This window comes from Apaloderma vittatum, unplaced genomic scaffold (assembly GCF_000703405.1).
Source record: "Apaloderma vittatum isolate BGI_N311 unplaced genomic scaffold, ASM70340v1 scaffold11166, whole genome shotgun sequence".
NCBI classification, from domain to species: domain Eukaryota; kingdom Metazoa; phylum Chordata; class Aves; order Trogoniformes; family Trogonidae; genus Apaloderma; species Apaloderma vittatum.
The window spans coordinates 24209-45303 of NW_009723381.1; the positions used below are offsets into that span (position 1 = coordinate 24209).

Here is a 21095-nt window from a genome sequence, read left to right on the forward strand (position 1 = left end):
TCTTGAGCCTTCCTGTTGAAGACTCTGTGCCAAAGCCCAGTTTGAACAACACTGTCTACACCCAGTCGCAGTGGTTGTGATCCAGAAGCCAGGGACAAAGACTTGAGACCAACCGTTGCCCAAGGATAATTCTGTCACAATCGAGTTGAAATTACCTAACTGGATGCCCCTGTTTTCGTAGCAGTTGTCACACACACGCACAGGTGCTGGTCCCCAGCCTCGCTCAGGCACTGGACGGGTCTTGGAAGAACAGCCATCACAGAAGCCCTCTCCACAGGCCCGGCAGTGATGCTTAGTGTCGTTATCTTTAAAAGGCGTGTTGCACTTATTACAACTCTAATGGAATAACATAGAAAGAAAAACTGTTAGTTTGACCTTCCTTAACAGAAAAAGAGAGAGCAGAATCCCAGCACGGCAAGACTCAAAAACACTGCAAAATAGTTACACCCAAGACCTAGGTGCTACCAGCCCCGTAACTTTATCCTCAGGAAGGGATGCAGACAGTCAGCTGTACACAGCAAGAGATTGCTACGATCTCGTCCGTCAGTCACCAGGAATTCCAGCCATATCACACAGACCTGAACCATGTGTATATGATCTTTGTGGGGGCTAAGAATTCAGGAGGCAGTTTTCACCGAAGAAGCAGCTGTTCCCTGCAAGACACCAGGAATCTTTTCCTAGTTCAACTGTCGGGGCCAGCTTTTTGCATCTGGTATGAAACCAGAGTTTAATCCCTACAAAAATAAAAATAGTACTATCAATTGCAGTAGTCAGATTTAAGATATTCATTCTTTGCTTTGAGGAGCAAATTCATGCATCCAGGGTTTTCTGGGATATTGCTGGAGAGGAGCTCACAAAAAGCAAGGAGAAACAGTCTCTTTAGCAGGATTGGGCAGAGTCTCTGTTCATATTTCCTCTGGCTAAGGCAAGAAGAGCTGAAAGCGTTTCAGTTTTCTCAAATTTGTAGAAGGGTTTGCTGCAGTAAATAAGCAGCACTTGGCATCTGCAAAATACTGTACTGCTTAAAGGGTGAGGAAAAAAAGCTTTTAGCTGTGCAAAGCTTTTCTCTACAGCAGCTGCTATTTACCAGGATCTGAGAGTTGGGTCTCCAGTAAGCTGGGGCAATCTGGTCTGTCAGCCACGAGGTCACAGCTTTTGTGGGTCCCAGGCTAAGTTCAGATACTGATTGTGCCATGAAATTCATCCCATCCAACAAACGCTGGGCTGCATTGTTGTTGTCTTTCAGAAAGCCATCCGTCTGAAATGAAATGGATACTCACTTGAGAAGAAAAACAGAAATCTCATTTTTTTTTTAGATGCAGATGGCTCTGCAACCCACTGCTCCTGATATACTGGAGGGCGAGCAGAGGAAAAAAATTCACTGGCCCTGCTTTGAAACACAGGGACAGGTTTTAACGGTGTATTGCTCATACAGTGTTCATCAACCAGCAACTTAGCCATTTCAAGAGAGCAAAAAATGACTAAAGGCCCTCGCAAAGGTTCTTTTAAACAGAGAGACAGGGGCCAGCTGTAATGAAAGCCAAACCACCTTCTCCATAGACGTCTGGAAGAATCAACATAAACACACGCGTGGCTGCACACGTACACGACGATCATCCAGCAACCAGACTTACCCCTGGCCAGACGTGCTCGATTTCTGTCCTCACGACAGTGTTCACAGGATCCTGGTTGCCAAACCAGTACTGCCGGCTGCGGTACACCACCCCGCAGTTGGGGCACTCGATCACATACCTGCAGAAGAGGAAGAGGGGTTACCTCAGTGAGGTACTGGAAGTCCAGTGCACCAGGCAGCGTGGAGGTGACAGCGAGCAGAGATGTCTCAGCTGCAGTACTCACCCTGACCAAGCATACTTGGCAAGGCCTAGCCAAGGGGAGTCAGTGGAAGCAGAAGTTTTTGGCACCACACTGACCTCCATCCCTCGTTCGTAACAGGCCTAGGAACACAAAGGCTCAATTAAAACTGCATTCTGGCAGGTGCCAGGTCTTGCAGCTGTTTGGCCACATAAAGCGTGTAATTTGCATACAGTGGTCACCACAGCAAAGGAGAGCACTCATCAGAACTGATTTAAAAACAAAACCAAACCCACTGTTCAATAATGACATCAGGAAAATATTTCTACAGCAATAAAACCCATGATAGTAGCCAAAAATTTTCCTACCTCCTGCATGCATCCTTCAGAAAAATTGGCTAATACCAAGCGAGGGGTGTAAACAAATAAAATGAGGAATCACATCAAGTATGTAGGAGGTTAACATCACCCGGGTTGAGAGCAGCTGGATTGACAATTAAGCTAGCAGATGACACAGAGCATGCAGAGGTGATGACCTCTCTCAGAGCAAAAATACAAGCTCAGTGGGTATCAATTTTTCTCACCAAGGCCATGAGCACCTCTCCCACTTGAAAAAAAATCAAAAAAACAGGCACGCGCCTGTGATATTCCTCATTTATTGGACCATCCTTTCCTTCTCCATTCTTCAGACCTTGTCCTTGCATCACTACTCACCTTGCAAGTGTAGACTCTGTTATCATACTGGTGAGAATATCTGCATCGACTTTTGGATTCATGAGGGACTCCTTCCTTTGCATGGTTCATGCTCTTCTTACAGCCACACCTGAGTACGCAAAAGCAAACCATGGGCTGATGTTGTTAGAGATGGGCCAGATGCCACCAAGAGTTCATTTACGTTACTACCCTGCGTTTGAATAGACATGGTAACCCCAAGCCATTTTCACAACTGCACGTACAGCAACGACACCATTTACCATCGAAAGGCATGCTCTCTGGAAGGAGGTGTAGCAACTGTTTCAAAGTACAAAGCAGCACCACATGATATTCAGTGCAGGAAATGATCACTGTAGTCAATTTAAATTTCTCAGAGAATTTTAGGAAGGACTAACCAAGTCTGGAAACTAACCAAGACAGCAGCAAGGAGCTGCTAGAAATTCTCTAATGAGCATAACGGAGCAGTAAGGTAGCACTACATCACATTGGAGAGAAAATGTTTCCAGAAGCTTCACTTAGATCTAGTGAATTTCAAGCAAATTCTGACAATGATAGGTGATGTCTGGTGTCAAGATGTCACATAAACTTTACGTTCTGTGGCTGCAGGCCGAGGCAGCACTGCCTTCTAGAAGGATGAGGGTGCATTTCTCATCTACTTACCCACAGCTGAGGCACACAGAGGAGCACGTGAAATATTCATCTGGAAAGAAAGAGCTGTGAGCCATCTGGTCATCAGGGATCTCCCCACTGAACCGGTCACTTAGAGCCTGTCAGACAGAGGAGAATGAACTGGTAAGGGACCGAGAGCAATGGAGACATTTTATGCAAGCTTTTTGTAAGCAAAAGCATGGGGTTCCTCTACTGGAGGGAGAGGCACAGAGACAGAGTACACAGTTAACAAATAATGTCTTACCAACCTGGAAACCAAGACAAGGATTAGAAATCAAGCATGAAGACAATATTGCACCTACATGGAAGTGACCTGACTGCTTGTAAGATACTTACTTTTCTCCTCCTGTCCCTGCTTTGCATTTCATAGTAGAAATGAGTGGTAGAAGATTGCATCCACCTCCATGCATACAACCCGTGGCCAAAATAGCAGGATGCTTGCTAAAAGGGCTTTACACTCCAAAAACCTCCAGAAGGAAGCTCAAGAGAGTCATTTCTCACAGTATCTGAGGACATACTCTTTGCTGTCCATAGTCATCTGAACACAGCAACCACTTTACTGGACATGAATTTAAAGTGGCTATATCTGAAACTGGATTACTTGATTATTTTAATAAAGTCCTAGAAATTAAACTGGAATTACATACTCCAGCTGTTTTTCCCTTGCGGACTGTCCGTTCCCTAATGCAAAGAACAGTGGACATTCCACCACGATTCCACTCTCTGTGCTTCAGCTACCCCAAATACAGAGCAGCTGGAATTATCTGTTCCAACAGCTGTGACTAGCATCAAAGAAGACTACCTTCTTCTGCAGCTATGTCTCAGCTCTGCCCGCCCCTCTCCGCTGACAGCTGTGCTCTTCAGGCCAATGAAAATATTGTGCTGATCAGAGTGGTAGCAACAGAGAAAAACCTGTAGGCCAGACTGCAAATCTTAAGACGTGAAAATCCCTCTGACATCCTACCGAGGTGAACCTTCTCAGAAAAAAAAAATAAAATAGAAAAGTTACAGTCTGCTCTCTCCAATTGCCTTTCATCAGCCTTCTGATCTGACGCTGCATCTCTGAGATGAAACATCATTTGGTCTGATCCCATCTTGTTTCTTTGCTACCAGCACATCTCTTCCCCACTTTTTGGCTCCTAGCCCCTGGGTTACGCGACACTTAGTGCCAGGTTTTGCCAACCGCTAGCTCCCTCCCAATCTCTTACGTTCCCTCCCCGTGTGCTGATGCCACCCTTAGGAATTTCATTAATGACTTCTCCTGGTCCTCCTCTTTCTAAATAACTGTCTTTAAGTGCTTGTTGCTCATAACATCAGGGATTTTTGGTTTTGCTCTGCTTTGCTCTTCAACTTTTCTTGACCTTTCAGGATCTTTGCTAAGGTGTTTGTTTAAAAGTAAAAAAACCAAACAACAACAACAAAAAAAATACCCAGCCTATCTAGCTGTTACACAACAATCATCATCTTCATGGAAGACTTGCTTAACCTCCAGACACCTGCAAGTCTGCGTCACTGGTTCACATGCTCTACCTTTATTAGCTGCACCTGACAGTTACTAGCCACAGCAATACAAATAAAGATCCTGACCAACTCTTCTCCACTTACTTTTAGTGCTTTGTAGATAACCCCAGGCTGTCTAGGTGACCGAGTGGTATTGTTCTCCAGCTGCTGCTCCACAGCTCGCCTAAGTCCAGAGAAATCTGTCGGGGGATTGTATGTCCTTGTTCCCTTGTAGTGGATTGAGCTGAAAGCCTCGGGAAAACAGCTTAGCTTTCGAAACCGATCCTGAATGAGCTTCTCGGGAACCTCAGAGGGATGATCTATATATAAGAGTATCAGGGAGTATATAAACAACTGGTTGTTTAAAATAATATTTAAATTGCACAGTGCTTTCATATGCAACACAGCACTAGGTTTTCCTAATTAAACTTTCTAAGACACCTGAAACACAGTTATCATGATTTTTTACAGGAAGGAAAAGAAACAAACCACTTTCAAAAACAGCTTCTGTTTTTTGATACACAGCTTTAGATTCTAAGACCAAGTTCCACATATCAAACTAAAACACTCTAGGTTTGGAAACACAGATACCCAGAATAAGAAGCAATTTATGATGTAATAAGGCAAGTCCATGCCAGCACACTTGTTAGCTCTTCTCACCAGACCATAACTTGGTTCTAGCTCATCCTAGCACCTGATAAGGGGAAGGCATGAACCTGACATGGGCTGCTTATTCTCTGTGTCAACGCTGCAGCAAGTGAGACAGTGCCTCGATCAACCCCTTGTACACAGGGAAGCACTTCAGAACTGGCCACATCAGGTCAGACTCCGTAAGCTGACTGCATTCTCCTGCCTGCTGCCAAGGACTTGCTGTACATTTCAGAATAAGGCAGGTCCCTTCTTCCCTGCCCTAAAACCACATAAACACACCTGAATTATCTATGGGGACTGAGGGTTACAGCTTTGCTGCATGTGCTAAGAGTTTTCTTTCCCATTCCTACCATGATCAGAATTGATCACAAAATACACTTCTTTTACTACCCTGACTTTGCACATGGGTGCAACTATCATTATGGGTCACTAAATCTGACCAGCTGAAACACCAAATTTCAAGAACTGTGTGAAACTCTGCATTGCTAATCAGCAAATTAGTATGTATGAAAAGGAACTGCCTCAGCAGGTAAGTTAAAAGTAATCTAAGAAGTCACTCTAATAATAACCAGAAAGAATGCCAAGTTCTTCTACTAGCTCAAGACCTCACTGGTTTGAAAAACCAAAATGAGAATGTGGGCCAGCAGGGAGCTGCTCTGGCATGACACAGCAGAAGGCTCCCAGATGTTCCCAAACAGCAGGACTGAGCCTCAGACACTGCAGGCCAACTCATTAGGGCTCTTGCTCATCAACGCATCAGAAATGGACAGAATGAAGAAAGGTTTCATCATGCCTTTTGAACCATGAAAAAAAGTTTAAAAAAAGGAGCCAGGAGAAGTAATTTAGATCCCTGTACAGTCAAAACCAAAATGTGCCGTGACTTCCATAGACGGTGCGTTTCACCCAGACATACAAATAAAATACACAATTTAAATATGCATAATCCAATATGACACAAGCCAAGCAGAGAACACCGAAAGCGATGGGAATAGCAGTGTGCCAGGCTTGCTGCTTTGGCCATATCACATAACTTCACAGAGAAAAGTGGCATCAAACCATCACCTCTGTGCCACCACAATCTCGGTCCCAACCTCACACCAGCCTCACAATGACATTGGTCCACAGAATTTTAAAAAGTGAGGGTACAGTAAGTATTGAAGTTCATCAATTTCATTATTCATGTTCACCCTGGTTTCTCCATCGAGTTTTATTTTAGCTTATTTTTTTGTTGCAATGTGATACTCCATATCCCTGCCAAAATCCCAGGGTGTCTCAGTTTCCACCTTCACCTGCCGTCTCATCCGCACTCCTGAATCTGCACGATGACCCCTCCTACGGAGAACTCTCATCGTGACTCGTCAGGGCCAGTGTCCCTCTGACTAAGAGGATTATTCTAGATGATCTGGGGTAGTCAGATGGCCATCAGGGAATGCTCTGCTATTTCCACAGCCTGGCTCCCAGAGCAGAAGCAAGAGCAAAATCCAAACCACGCCTTTTACATGATACATAAAAAAATGCTGAATATTCAATGCAACCTGATAATTTATAGAGAGCGTTCAGCACATTGTAACTCGGTTTCTTACTGCCTACTCACCAGAGCCCAGTAGCTTGGTGTACACAGTCTCGTGAAAGATGATGACACCTGGACCCAAAGTTGACAGAGGAACATCTAGGCCACAGCGGGCTGTGGTAGCTTTTAGCTCCTTGGTGAAATGTTTTAAATAAGCCTCCGAGGCATCACCAAGGAATTTGAAGAGATCATTGTGGAGCCTGTCAGCACGGGTACGGTAGATGACAAGGTCAGAGATGGCCAGGACCTTCAGCAGCAGCCGTGTTCTCTGGCTCAGGTTCACAGTGGCCCCCAGGAGACCCTCTGTATCAATTACCACCACTTTGCGGACAGGGTCATAGGCTGCCCAGACTCCAACTGTGCAAGACTCTTGGGCTGGAGACGTCTTGAAGACTTCCCGGCCATAGAAGAAAGTGTGGTTAAGGGTGTGAGACTTGCCATCCCCCGTGTTCCCAAAGATGGACACTACCTTTAGATGCTGGTCAGGACTGCAGTCCAGTTTCTTAATAAAGTCTTCTTCATTCCTTACCTTCAAAAAAACAAAAAACAAACAAAAAGGAGAAAAATTATAGCTATGCAATTAAAGTGGACAACACTGAAAACATAGAGGATTCATAAGATTAATGAGCATGATTACTTCCTATTCACATATCATCATGTGTTTCTGAAACACCACGGAGTCCAAAGGAAAATATTAGAAAGCAATTTTTAACACGTTCACATCAATGGGATTTAGGCTGTTCCATCACACAGCTGTCGTGGAAGTGATGCCTCACTGTGACTACCTGTCTAGTGAAGCCTCTTGTGCCCAACCCCATTCCCTGAGGCAGTCCTTCCAGAGAGCCCTACTTCCAGGTCTGCCAAAAGAGCTACCTGGAGGACAGCAGACATTTTTGATCTCCTGGCAAGCATGCAAATTCAGACGCAAAACAAGGGAGTACTTTTGTCACCTTAACTTGCTTCATCCACAGAGGCTGAGCACCTGTTTAAAGAGAAAAAAAAATAAACTCCTCCATGTAGCTGTGCCGAATCTACCCACAGCCAGGGGCTCTCAGACACAGCCTGTCCTGCTTCCGCTGCTCTCTCACTGACAGAGCCTTCAGCTGGAAGGAGGGGCACAGAAGAAAGCAAATTTGTGCACTGGAATCAGGTGACTGAAGAAGGACAAATTGCCTTTACAGAACTGCCACAACTACCTCAGCGATCCATATCATCATTTACTGCATTGCGCTTTCATTTGAAGAAAGCCCAAGCATACACAAACCCAAACCCAAACGAGAGCAGACAGCCTTCTGCAGGGGACTTCTCTTTGGCTTCACAAAGATGAAGCGACAAGCGCCACGCTATTCAGGTGAGAGAACGGGGCATTTGCTGTTCAGATGCTAGAGCAACAGGGAACAGAAACAAGCAAAGAAACAGTTTGGGGCTCTGTACAAGAGCCTGCCTTGGTTGTGTCGCAGGATATGGCCTTTGCTTTCAGAGGTTGCATGCTTCTGGCTACTTTGATTTCTCACTTGCCTTTTCTTCTTCTAATAGGTTTTATCCATGTGTTATGTGGCAGGAATGAATATGATGGAGACAGTTTTTGGAGGATTAAATTCACGTCCTCCATCATGATTCTCTCCTCAAAGAATCCCCATCAACTGAAAGGAGCAGAGCTTCCATACCCTCTCACTTGCCTCTCAACTTCTGGAAGCAACTTGGCTATTTCCCTTCCACAAGTACAGCTGGAAGGTCTCACAATATACGATCCACAGAGACCACGGGGTAATAAATGGTTTTTTTGAACAAGTTTATTTTTAGATCAGCAAATTAGTTTAAGGCTCAGCCAGCCCCATTTGCCCTCGTCAAATCTATCAGCAGCATCTAGACTTTGAAGGAAAATAAAAAACAGCCAGTGTGCCAAAAAAATAAAATAATAAAAACCCCAACAGCGTGCCAGATTGTGGTTGAGAACAGTGTTCAGAAAGAAAAGCTGTGGGCAGTTGGGCTGCAGCAGCTTTTCACAGACTCAAAGCATTCAAGGCAACCTCACAGTATGGCAGAAAAAAGGAAAAAAAGAAGTCAAAAAGCTGTCAGTAGAATTTTTCCTAGTCTTTGTGGGAGACCACCAAGATACACTCAAGTTACAGGTGCACAAGAGAAGGGCTGCTTTTTGGGGAGCTGTGATTATTAGCTTGTTGTCAGGAATGTAGTTTAGGTGACAGATGCAGTTTCTCGTAGTGTCTTTGGAGATGTCCTGAGAATCACAGAATGGCCTAGAATGAAGAGAAGTTCTTGGTTCATGGGATAGCTCCTAAGCACATACACAGATTTGTCAATATAATAATGTTATACGTATGTAAGCAAAAAGGAATACGGTAATTTCTTCTCCAGATTGTTTTGGTTTTAACTCCTACTCAAACTTCTTACTGTAAGGATGGTAGAGCCTCTTTTTGCCAGAGTCAGTGGCTACGCACAAAGAAATATCAGGCTTCACACAGCTGCTTAAGTATGGGCAGAACAACTAAAGTCTTTCAGGCAGCACTGCTATCAGTTTGGAAGAGTTTGTGGAAAGGGCTGAGTCAGTAATGCCAGAAAGTACAAAGGACAGCAGGAACCACAGGGGTAAGTGTGGTTCCTGCTCATTCCCACCAATCACAAACAGAAATCAACTCGCACAAACTCTGCTGCAGCTGAAATTGTCCCAAGCCGAGCTAAGGCAAATGTCCACGCCACCAGCCTTCTTTTGCAAATGAAGTACTTTACCAGCTGCTGAATCCTGGCTAGCCTTCTTTCACAGCTTTACCTACATTTCTGCTGGTAACTGCCATCCAACCCCTCAAGCAGTTTCTCCACCCAAGGCAAGCTGAACTGAAGGTGAAAGTCTTCAGCAGGAAAACCAGGGAATTTCACAGCTAAAGTCCTCTCTAGGGAAGATGCAAAAACTCGTATCGTGCTGCTGTATAACCCATTTAGATCTGAAGCCTCCTTGTAACCCATACGTGGAGATCCGTTACACTCAACAGAACAAGTTTCCTAGGTCCAAGCCATAATAAAAGTGGAAATGTTTAGGAGGAGACAAGAAACAGTAACTGCTAAAGTGACATTCCTGCCTACAGATTTCTTGGAAACAGTGTTATTAAAACAATAACATGTTAAAAGCTTGGAAACAAAATCCATACAACAGAACAGTTTCCACTGACCTGTACTCAGACCACTCCAAATCTGCCTCCAGACAAAACAAACACATTAAGAGAATAAGACATTTTTATGACAGTTTTCTTCTTTTAAAATTCTTTATGAACCCTTTAAGCCTTGCTAATATTCATGGACGTGGTGCACAAAGCCAGAGCTGTGCCACAATGACACAATGGAGCAAAACAAGAATGAAGAGCGCTTGGCATAGTATTCAGAGTGCCTTCATTTGCTAGTCTTACGCTGTCATTTTGCCTTGCATTGGTACTTTTGTTGTTGCATTTTGAAAATCTCACTCTTTTCTTGACCTGATTTTAATGGAGTATATTTAATAACTAAAATACATTTTCTGCAATTAAGATGCAATCATACAAATAATTAAATTTATGAGTCATTAGATTTGTTTGACAACCAGCACACAACACTATCTTCTGATTCACAACCATTACATCAATAAAGAGGATATAAATTTAACACATTTTTCTAGGAATGAAAAAATAAGCTGCAAGATTTGTAACAACACATACAAATGTAGTCTAGCACAAAATTGCAAACATTTGAAACAAATCAGTTTTCAAGTACAAGCAGTCAAAACAACAAGTGGAAAAAAGTACTGTTTCCCTTAAAACATTACTTAACACTGGCAATACAAGCAATTCTGCTCACAGTTCAGAAAAACAAAAAAGACAACGTTTTCAAGAATTCAACCCAACACCTGAATCAGGAGAAATAGCAAATGAAGCTAAAACAAAATCTGCAACCTTTTAAGCAGCCTTGAAATTCTAAAATACCAAGACAATTTTAGGTAACTGATCTTAAGGACAGAGTATCACATCAATCATTAAACCTGGAGATGTGCCCATCTCAACACAGGTCAGTTCTTTATGACACAGCTTCAAGATTTTGGCAGTTGTGTTTTAATGCTAAAAAACTGAGCTCCCGTCCAGAGGTAGGTTCTCACAAAAGCCTTATGGGCACATGAAAGCTCCAGGTCCTACTCTTAAGTCATCATGTCAGAATATCAGTGTATATTGAAAACAAACAACAGAGAAACTTATAAAGCAGATTTCTCCCTTTAACTACAGCCTACAAGAGAAATCTGAGAAGAAAAACCTGCACCCCAGTACAGTGCTGCCACTAAAACTCCCATCTCTGCAGAACTCATAATCACTCCCAGAAAGGCAGTGTGTGAATGCAAAGAAGAGCGGCTGCTTACCTCAGCAACTCAAGGGCAACAGGCTATTAAAACAGCAGCTGGAAACTCCCTGCTTTTGCCTCAAAAGGAGAAACTTTCGTTGACATTCTCAAACATTTATTGCTACCAAGTGAGAAAAAGGATGGAGTATCTCCCTGTGAGGAAGAGAAACTCTGCTACAAAATCCGTGAAATCAACAGAGCCGTGAGAGGACCCTCAGACTATCATAATACAAACCTCATTTCTGCTAAGATCATAGACTAATTCAGGCTGAAAGGAACCTCAGGAGGTCATTACTCCCTCCTAGATTTTAGAGGCCTCCAAACAAGTGAGAAGATTTTGATCATAAGCAAGTACTCAAGAAGAATCAAGGTGGACTTGTAAGTCCAAGTAGCTCTAATTTCCTACCTCAGTTTGTCTCCTATACCTTTTCCTCTGCATGACTTCAGGTGGAAAGTGTTATTTATGCCATTGCTTGAATCTTCCACATAGAACTTAAAAGGCATAATCCACATTTCACAGAGAAGTAAGTACCTCTGAAACACAAATTTCCTACAAGTTTGATGAAAATAAACAGCAGATCAGAAAACACAGACAGTAGTAATCTTTCTGAGGAAAACGCTTGTCCCGTGTCCACGTCACACAGCCACTAAGATCCAGCAGGGAGCTAACCAGTCATGTCCACTCTGGCTTGCCAGTCACCATGCTGGGAAGTGCACAATAGCACACATACTGCTTCTTACCCAAAAGACAGAAGATGTGGATAAATGCTGGATAATGGGAGGCAGACATCTCAGATTAGACTTCCATTAATTCTACTGCTCAAAGAATTACTTGTTGCTACGTAAACATTTTAGGGTAGCTTGGACAGTTTCCCCGAAAGGGCTGTGTCAATGGATTAGTTTATAAAATGGTGTGTCATAGCAGTAGTTAGAAATGGGTGTTCAGGAGTAAGTTATTAATCACTGACTCAACAAACACAAATATATTTATCAATATTGTCCTTAGTGATCTCTTAGACACCAGCCAAGCTGATGGTAGACATAATTTTCGGGATCAGAGTCCTACAGACCCTCAAGCCCATACCGACTGACCTGACATGGGACGCAACAAGGGTAAAATAAAGGAGTGGGCAGACACGCCCTGAGGATGTAAGGTTAGATTCCACCATTCCTCCTCAGCTTCAGCTAGTTTTGATTTTATTTCTCATGCTGCATGCAGGTCTGGCTCAACCAAAGGGAAACATTTGTATTAGGGGTGTTCTCTAACCTGAAGCTTTTTCGTACCTGCTTATTTGCCTTCACTGCAGAACCACCTACGGGTTCTGCCGAGGTTTGTTCTACTAGGCTCTGTGCACATCCATGAAAATAGTGCCCCCGAACTGAGTATCTTTTCAGAACCAAGTTATCCTGTTCCTTCCCACAGTTCTGGCAAAGGAATTGAAGGACAGTATTTTCATGGGTTTGTACAGAGCGAGTCTCAGCAAGACCTACAGGTCCCTGCAATGAAGGGTAGAAGCTGCCCACATCTGAGGTTCCTATCTATTTATTGCAGGACTCTTTCCATAAAGAGACAAAGAGACAGGAGTTAAATCCTGTTTAACAACTGTAGCCAAAGCGAGAGACTGTATTTCAAAGGTTTTAAGGAAGTGGCGGAAGAAACATAAAGGGATGGGAGGTAATCTAATTTGATTGGACTCCTCCCTAAACCAAGAGGTAATATTGACTGAAATATTGCCATTACTAGGTGAGTTATCCTGGCAGATGACAGCTGAGTTATATGAAACTGCTGAAAGCAGGAGTAAGGCTAGACAGCCCACTAACGTGTTTGCTGGCTGAGAAATTGCTTTTGCAAAACCTCAAAACTAATAAAGACTTCAAGGTCAATGCAACCACTGCAGGAACAACGCTTAAGAGTCTCCTAACTCTTAAAGAGAACAGTAAGCAACAAAACAGAAATCATTATTCCATATATTAAGGACATTTCAAACTCTCCATGGATGTTAATTTGGCCACACAGCTATGAATTATGACCCAAATGCCACAGCTGTAGCAGCAGAGACCACCTCCAGGCAAAGAGACTTGCCCAGAAGACAGCAAGGCAGCGAGCAAGATCATGCTGTAACTATGAGTCTTTCTCTAGATGACTTGTGTGGACACTACTTTATACCCCTGTCCTTGTTAAGAGAGGCGTTTACAAACTTAGTTGTATTACAGTTCCACTCTTTCTAGAAAATAATTACTCACGTTATTTTCCCACTTGCAGCATGTTTTGACAGGCAGGCCAAAAGACCGTAAAAATTCTGCCTTTATGCAATCCTAGAGCAAGGCATTAGCAACCCAGGTTAAAAAAAAGTAAAAGCTATACTGCAGCAACATCTGCCTCCTGGTGACTCCTGCAGAAGTGACAAAGTGGAGGAGATGGGAAGGACAGGAGCCCAAAAGGATTCAGTGGATAAGTGCAAAGAGAGGTACAGCAGAGAAAGCACTTGAACACTCCTTTCCCACCACCACCAACCCTATTCAGTTCAGGAATTCCTCAAATGAACCAGTGGGTAATTCTTTCAGCCACGACAGGCTCTCGTTTGCTTCCACACCTGCACTCACTTCAGCACAAAAGAGAGAGGAAGCAAACAAGAGACTTGATTTACAGCCCAGGAGAACCACATCGTGAAGAAAGTGCAGGAGCAGTTCCAGGGAAAAGCAATATTTGTAAGTGGCTATGTTCAAATTAGCTAGAGCCAGCCTGAGACTGTTCAAGGAGCTGTGCATTTGTTGAATGGATGGCTCCTCTCCCATCTTCTAAAAATACGCTTCAAAATTCTGGTATATGCCCAGTGGAAGAAAGAACACTCCTACCCAGCAATTGCTAAGTAGCTTTTGTACCGCTTTATTCCAAGAACAGAAAAACAGTGCACTTTAGTGTAGGAGGGGGAACTGCAAAACTGATAGCAGACTGGGATGGGAGGAATAGTGAAAAACAGCAAAGTAATAAGAGAAAAACTCATAGAGTGCATGACAGCAAACTCCCAAAAGTATTCTGGCAAGAAAACCTCTCTGAAGCACAAAGACAAGGAAGTCATCAATTGTACAGCAACAGTCATGAGGGAGAGAAATTACATATCCTGATCTATCAGATCACACTGACCTAAAGAACTTCAATCCTTCTACATTTCTTCTTCATCCTTTACATCCATGGAAAACACACCAGCTGTGACTCTTCAGTTTACAGGATATGAACCAAAATTTCCAGAAACTTACAGCTGACTATGCTACCCTAAAGCACAAAAAACCCCAACCCAACCCACCACCCACAAACCCCTGAAAAACAACCCAAAACATTCCCCCAACAGCAAATCAAGCAAGAGTGTCATAGGAACTAGAACTATTTGCAAGACAAATGCTTTTCTACTACAGAAGCAAGCAGTAACACTTAGGAGATTGTGATCCTCTTTTAGGAGTGAAACATAAATTAGCATGCAATGACTGACAAAGAATACTGGACTATAAAAGCATTCCCAGTGACTCTCCATTCTTTCATCCCTAGACTTTGGTCAGGCTTAAATGAGTAGGTAATAAGGAAAAAAAAATAAATCACAGTACTTTCATCCGGTTTGCAGTGGGAGCCAGGAAAGCAAAGCAGCTAGCATCCCTAAACCATTACCACTCTATACATGTAACTTTTTAACAGGAGGGGACAGAGGAGGACACAACGGACTGTTTCGCTGTTGGAGGCTGGTTATTTCATGCTCATATAAAATGGTCTGCATTTAAATAAGGGCTACAGGTCATTCTGCACCACCAAAACTGACTGCAAAGCATTACACAGAACCTGCTCAGTATTTGCTGAAAAGAAGAGCTTAACCCTTCAGGTGTCTAACCCTGCTAGCAGAAATTAAATGAACTCAAGAAATGGATTTAGGGAACTGAGGTATCTATTGGCAAAACAACAAGACCCTGCTAACTGAAGAAAGGCAGCTCATCATGAGTATCTCAGTGGGTAATAAATATATGCTCCTTTCTCCCACACAAAATTATAATGCTGGGGCTATTACTTCCGTGAGTAGCTAGACAAAAACCTTTTTACCTCCTATCTCCTTAGTAAGACAGATTACGAAGTCAGTAGCCTTTATTTTATTTTGCAACCCAGACACTGAGTAATTTATTCTGACAGTGCTAGTTTCTGGTCAAAGATCAGTGAACTCTCAAAAGCAGACTAACAACAATCATGCATGTCCCCTGTCTTCTGGGGTCAATGAAAGGCTTTCTCTACTTCTATAATTTACATGTGCCAAGTCCTTAATTAGGGCTTTGGACAAAGTGCTATCACAGAAGCCACTAGTGACACTACAAGCAAGTTCTGATCCTGTGGTAAGAACTCTCAACATCTGTTTCCAAAGATAAAAATATCAAGTTGTTGTCATGCGTTGTCAAGCATTTCTTCTCCCCTACCTCAGAAGCAGTAGTAAACAGAGTTCACTGTACAACTGATACCTAACTCTGCTTTATGCTAAATTGCTCTGTGGCAAACGTGTTGTATAAAGAGATAAAAACATACATATGAGTAGAAAAGTTCAAGAGACTGTAAGATAATATCAGGATTCAAACAACTATCCTAACCTGGGTCACGTTTTTATTGATGTAATTTGCTGTGTTTTTCTTAATAGAGCCACAAATACAGGGGAATTGTAAAAACAGATCAAAGGATTGATTCTGCAAGTTCAAAAGGAAAGTGCCTCCTGTGTGCAAGGGGCAGAATTAGAGACCATATAACAATCCTTGTTTGAAAATTCAGCAAGTTGGAGATAAGAAAGAAAAACTGACATCTTGACAGAGCAGATCAGGAGATTCAGCTGGGGGATCTACACATAGACAAAAAAAAAACAGGCAGCACACAGTTTGAGTCTAACATGGCAAAGAGGAGATGTGGAAGATGTAATGAGAGAAGAGATGAGATCGAAGCAGTCAACTGAAGGACTCTCTGAGTAGAGATGAGCAAGGAAGACTGATTATGCTAGATGCTGCAGTTATCAAGAATAATTTGACTGAAGCCCCAGTTTTAGATATGCAACAGGTAAAGCAAAAAATTTAATACTGTATTTCTTTTCAGAAACTGTGTGATGCAGCCTGAGAAAAATGACCTAGAATGGGGTGTAAACTGCAGATGATGTCAATTTGTAAAAAAAAAAAAAAAAAAAAAAAAGATAGAAATTGATAGAAATTGATAGAAATCAATAAGGTCTTATGAGGAGCTATAAGCCCTGGAAGAAAGAAATGAAAATTTTTAGTCAGTATGGTTGGTGACTAACTCACAAGAGTCACAAAGCATCGCCCTGTGTGGTGTGCGAGACAGGTGGGGTTGGACTCTGAGAAACAACCTCTCTCTCTCTCTTCTTCCACACACTCACATCAAGAATTTGGGTTTAACCTTTAACAGCATTTTCGTAACAGGAGAGAACCAATCTCCTTTTGAGGTGCTCAAATAAAGTGCTGTCGGAATTATTTAGGTTGGAAAAGACCTTTACGATCATCAAGTCCAGCCATTAACCTAACACTGCCAAGTCCTACTGAATCATGTCCCTGAGTGACACATACACTGTTAGATATACAGAGGTACTAACAGATAACTTACGATGCATCATAACATATGATGAACGTCACAGAGAAGGTTGCATTTCACAGAAAAAAACCTTAAGGTACCATCAGTTCTCTACAAACAACTGCCTCACAAGCAGTGGTTTAGAACGGGGCCTCTGATGGCTAAGGGGATTTGAAACAAACACAAGAAGCCTCAGCCTTCTGAGCTTATGGTTATGCCTGCAAAGCACAAAAAGCTCCAAACTAGCTCTGAGCAGGCCAGTACATCTGTGCAATGTGGCACAAAGACAATTATGCAGATCTCAGAATTATCATAGCTGTATCAGCGCAGTGCTGAGCCCAAGCTGAGGATCTCCACCTCTCAGCTAAACTGATAGGCTTGGGCACAGCTCAGGATTTATCTATATTGCTTCTGGAGCTGGAACTAGCTCAGTCACTGCTTACACACTATAAATGTCCTTCAGTTTAAGAGCTATCACCTCCAAGAAGCCAACAGGAATGATAAAACATAACCACTGTAGCTTAACAACTCCAAGTTCCAAAAGAAAGTTCAATCCCTTTGCCCAGTGTTCGCATCTCATTGAAGTGCTTTCAGGTTAGAGGTTTGTAAACAGGTATACATCAGCGAGTATCTCGATCCATCACATTTGCTCAGCGGTGTAACTACTTCTGCCTAATTTTATAGGACTAGTATTGATCATCGCTATGGCAGAATCTACCACTGATAGCAAAACAGCAGTTTCCTCTCTTATTTCCTAACTAATGCAACAATCTTCAAGTTCCAAAGGTCAGAAAAGAGATGGTTAAAGATAGCTGGACTCCATAATTCTGATAAATCTTTCTCCTGTCTGCTCAAGCTTAAAAGGCCACACACCCTCAAACTGTGAATCTCCACATTTCAAGCTATTACTATTTTGGCATTTTTGGACAAAAAAAATGGTTTAAATAGAGAACGTTCTAAGGATTTCTCCCCAGGTAATCAGCAATAATCTTGCTAATGACAAGCACAAAAGAAGACTGAAAATCACTTTCCTGTTGCTGAATTTGCTGTTCAGTATTATCAAGAGCAGAAGATGATACAGAAGATGTCTTCCAAGCCAGCTAGTCATCTGCCAGTCCTCTCTAAAAAAGGTCCTCATGCTCACTAGCAGAAACATTGCCATAATAGCAAGCCCTCTTAAAGTTCCAGCTGCCAGAAAATATTTTCATTGAAAACTCTCAAACTGCTTTGACACTGGCCATGAGATGTCACAGAGGTGTTCAGCTATGAGGAAGAGATCACTCCAGATGGAACAGCTCTGATTCAACACTTTCACAGCAAAGCAAGATCACTTTTTGGAGAGCTTTTTCAACCTTCTTCTGCTCAAATTTCTATGACCTGATAAAGGACCACTGCTGTCCCAATAAGGAAGTTGGCTTCAATGCCCGTGACACTTAAATAGCAACGCACTTGCTTGCAAGGGGTAGCCAAAAGTCTACCTCAATAAGGCTTACAGACTCACGAGTATAAAGAGAACTTAAAACTGCACAGCCACAGCTTGTGAGCAGCCTTCCAGGACAGCCCTGTTCTAAGACACTTCAGAGCTTGATGTGGAGGGTAGATGAAGATTATTGAGAAGCCTTCACCTTAAGGTAACAGTTGCATCTGCCGTGCACTACAAGGAAATGCGTGTGTGCTTAGGGGAGGCATGCAAACTTGGGGCTGCTACTACACCTGAAACTCGATCAGTTTGCAGTCACTGGTGTCCTGCAGTAGTGTGTTTTCCACATCAGTGCACCACAAGGACTCTCGTTCTTCCCCCTCCCAAAAGCCACAAGAATTTGTTCTTCACTACATCCGAACAGATCAAAATTTGACCCAAGTACTTTGCACCTACTCTATACTAGAGCATAATTACAGCATGACAGGCTCGAGGCAGATAGCAGTGTGTATATATACACGCACACTATTCTATAGCATAGAACAGAAGACACTTAAGTCACATTTCCTCATAATGCATGGCAGACACATTGACTGTTACTATGATGGATACAAATAACTAATCTACCAACAATCAGAATATCATCACAATTCTTTTTAGTGGTGGCAGAACGAATATATTAAATTAGAGCAACCAGATACTGAGCTTTCAGATGACTACACATTTCCTCTCATTGTTTCCCGAATGAGGTTTAACGAGAAAGACGCAAATTAGAAGTCAGAAAATGAAGCTGAATTTTTAGTTGTGTTAACTAACCTGCTCTGAGACTTTCACACATTGCTGGTTTTATATTTGTAAAGCACTTTCATGCTGTAAAGTGCTCACCAAATATAAGGTCCAACAGAGGAGTTCGTTAACCACATATATTAAAGACTAGACTCTCAAAAAGAATGTCTCCTGAGAGGCTGTTCCTAGTCAACTAGTATTTCTATCATTTTTACCAGCAGGCTTACCCCAAATGAACAGCAAATTTCTCCCTCTTCAGCAAAAGGCTAATGTGGAATAGTATTTGTGGTAAGCAATATCGCTTAACTGAGGTGTATGTAGGACTTGGGTGGCACAGTTAAAATCCTTATTTCTACTTCACTCTACTGCTAAAATTCATATGGATTTACTGATGCTAAAGGAAGGTAGCAGGGGCTTGTAGTTTTGCGTTAGCACTGTTTGGTGCAGTACCCACTCCTGGCCATACAGGAGGAGACCAGCTGCCAGCGCTCCTATTCGCAGGGTATCTCCTGCGATACTCTCAGTTCAGTTTTGTTCAGGAACGGTAAGTATCCCGCACAGAAAGGTCTTATCTCAGTTGTGTGTGTATCTCAGGACAGAGTAAATTCTTTCACCAGCTTCACTTACCAAGCCTCTTAGAGGAGTCTCTTGACACACACGAGGTTTTCACGAACTTGACCTTCTGAGGACCTCATGAGCAAGACCAACCCAAGGCACTGGGTCTTTTTGGCCCAAGATACTCGCTTAGTGCCACTTAACTGGCTGTCCTCATTTTGTTGCCATTGCTGCCAGCTACACTTCAAGTATTAATCATACATCACAGCAGCCTGTTAGATCAAGACAGAAACCCAAGTGATCTCGCCCGTTCAAACAAGAAACAGTGGTTCTTACCTGAATCTCCTCAGTTTCATCCACCAGGAGGAAACTCACAACTTTCTCTGTCATCTTCCTTCTCTTGGTCTCCTCATCCATCCCTTTCTCCTCCTCCTGCTCTGGGGCTTTGCCAGCATGGTACACGGTGACGGGGTGCTTCCTCCTGTTCCCCCCAGCATGCGTTCTCTTCTGACACTCCAGGCAGAGGTTGATTTTGCACACCTGGCACCTCACCGCTGCTATCTGCCTCGAGCCTGTCATGCTGGCGTGCATTATGTTCCCATTGGCACCTTTGCAGGAGTCACAGTATGGGACATGGCCGGGTCTTATACGGGTCCGTTCGTGGTTCCGTAATCTTTCCGGCTGATGCAGCTCTTCTTCGCAACGCTGGCACTGTAGGCTCCTGCACTCGTCACACTCAAAGATTGCTTCATCTGTCCCACTGCAAACATAGCTCTCCTGGCACAGGTGCGTCGTGTTCTGTCCTTTCTCTGCAGTTTGTGTGTGCGCGCTCATCTTCGGATTTCTTTAAAGCAATGTTTTTCCCTCCTGTTTCTGTTTTGAACAGTGATATAAGTCAGTTGCAACTTTAGTATTTTCACAGGGGAAAGAAACACTACAGGAATGCTGTCCGAAATTAATTTTAAATATTCAGGAGACGTTCCTGCAAGATTCATACACCAACCTGTCTCCCAGGAAGAGTCTTGCTTGAAGTTTTCTTACTGCAAAATAAACACTGTGGCTGGTTTCACATATTGTTATACCCAAACGCAGGTACGAATTCTCCCTCTGCTTGGCTGTATAGTGTCTTCCCAGCGATGAGAAAAACAAACCGGCAGCCTGGTGTGCTCCAGCACAGGGCAAGTGTCTCCCCGAAGCAGGGACCGGAGGGAGGCAGCTGGCGACACAGAGGCCAAAAGGCATTAGAAGCGCACAAGTGCCTACACACGCACATAAACACACACATACACACACACACACAGAGAACTGTGTCAACACTAGAAAATTCTCTGCTTTCGCTCCCCGGCGAAGCTCCTCCTTCAGAGTTCACAGTATTTACTTGCTGGGGATTTCCTGATGCGCTTCGCCAGATAAACAAAAAGAAACCCGCTCTCTTTGTGCGCTTCTGCC

The 21095-nt window shown here is 43.1% G+C and overlaps 1 protein-coding gene across 1 annotated transcript in view; it reads right to left on the reverse strand.

The window, feature by feature from the left end:
* The window catches only part of ZFYVE1 (zinc finger, FYVE domain containing 1), a 23057-nt gene extending 2563 nt beyond the window's left edge, over positions 1-20494 (reverse strand). Inside the window, exons 1-9 of the mRNA XM_009872099.1 lie at positions 19983-20494; positions 6940-7444; positions 4800-5014; positions 3186-3292; positions 2526-2634; positions 1858-1955; positions 1635-1752; positions 1088-1258; positions 156-336 (exon numbers count right to left, since the gene is read on the reverse strand). Coding sequence (XP_009870401.1) covers positions 156-336; positions 1088-1258; positions 1635-1752; positions 1858-1955; positions 2526-2634; positions 3186-3292; positions 4800-5014; positions 6940-7444; positions 19983-20480 — 2002 coding nt within the window. The 5' untranslated portion in view covers positions 20481-20494. The remainder of the gene's footprint in view (positions 1-155; positions 337-1087; positions 1259-1634; positions 1753-1857; positions 1956-2525; positions 2635-3185; positions 3293-4799; positions 5015-6939; positions 7445-19982) is intronic.
* Between the last annotated feature and the right edge of the window lie 601 nt (positions 20495-21095).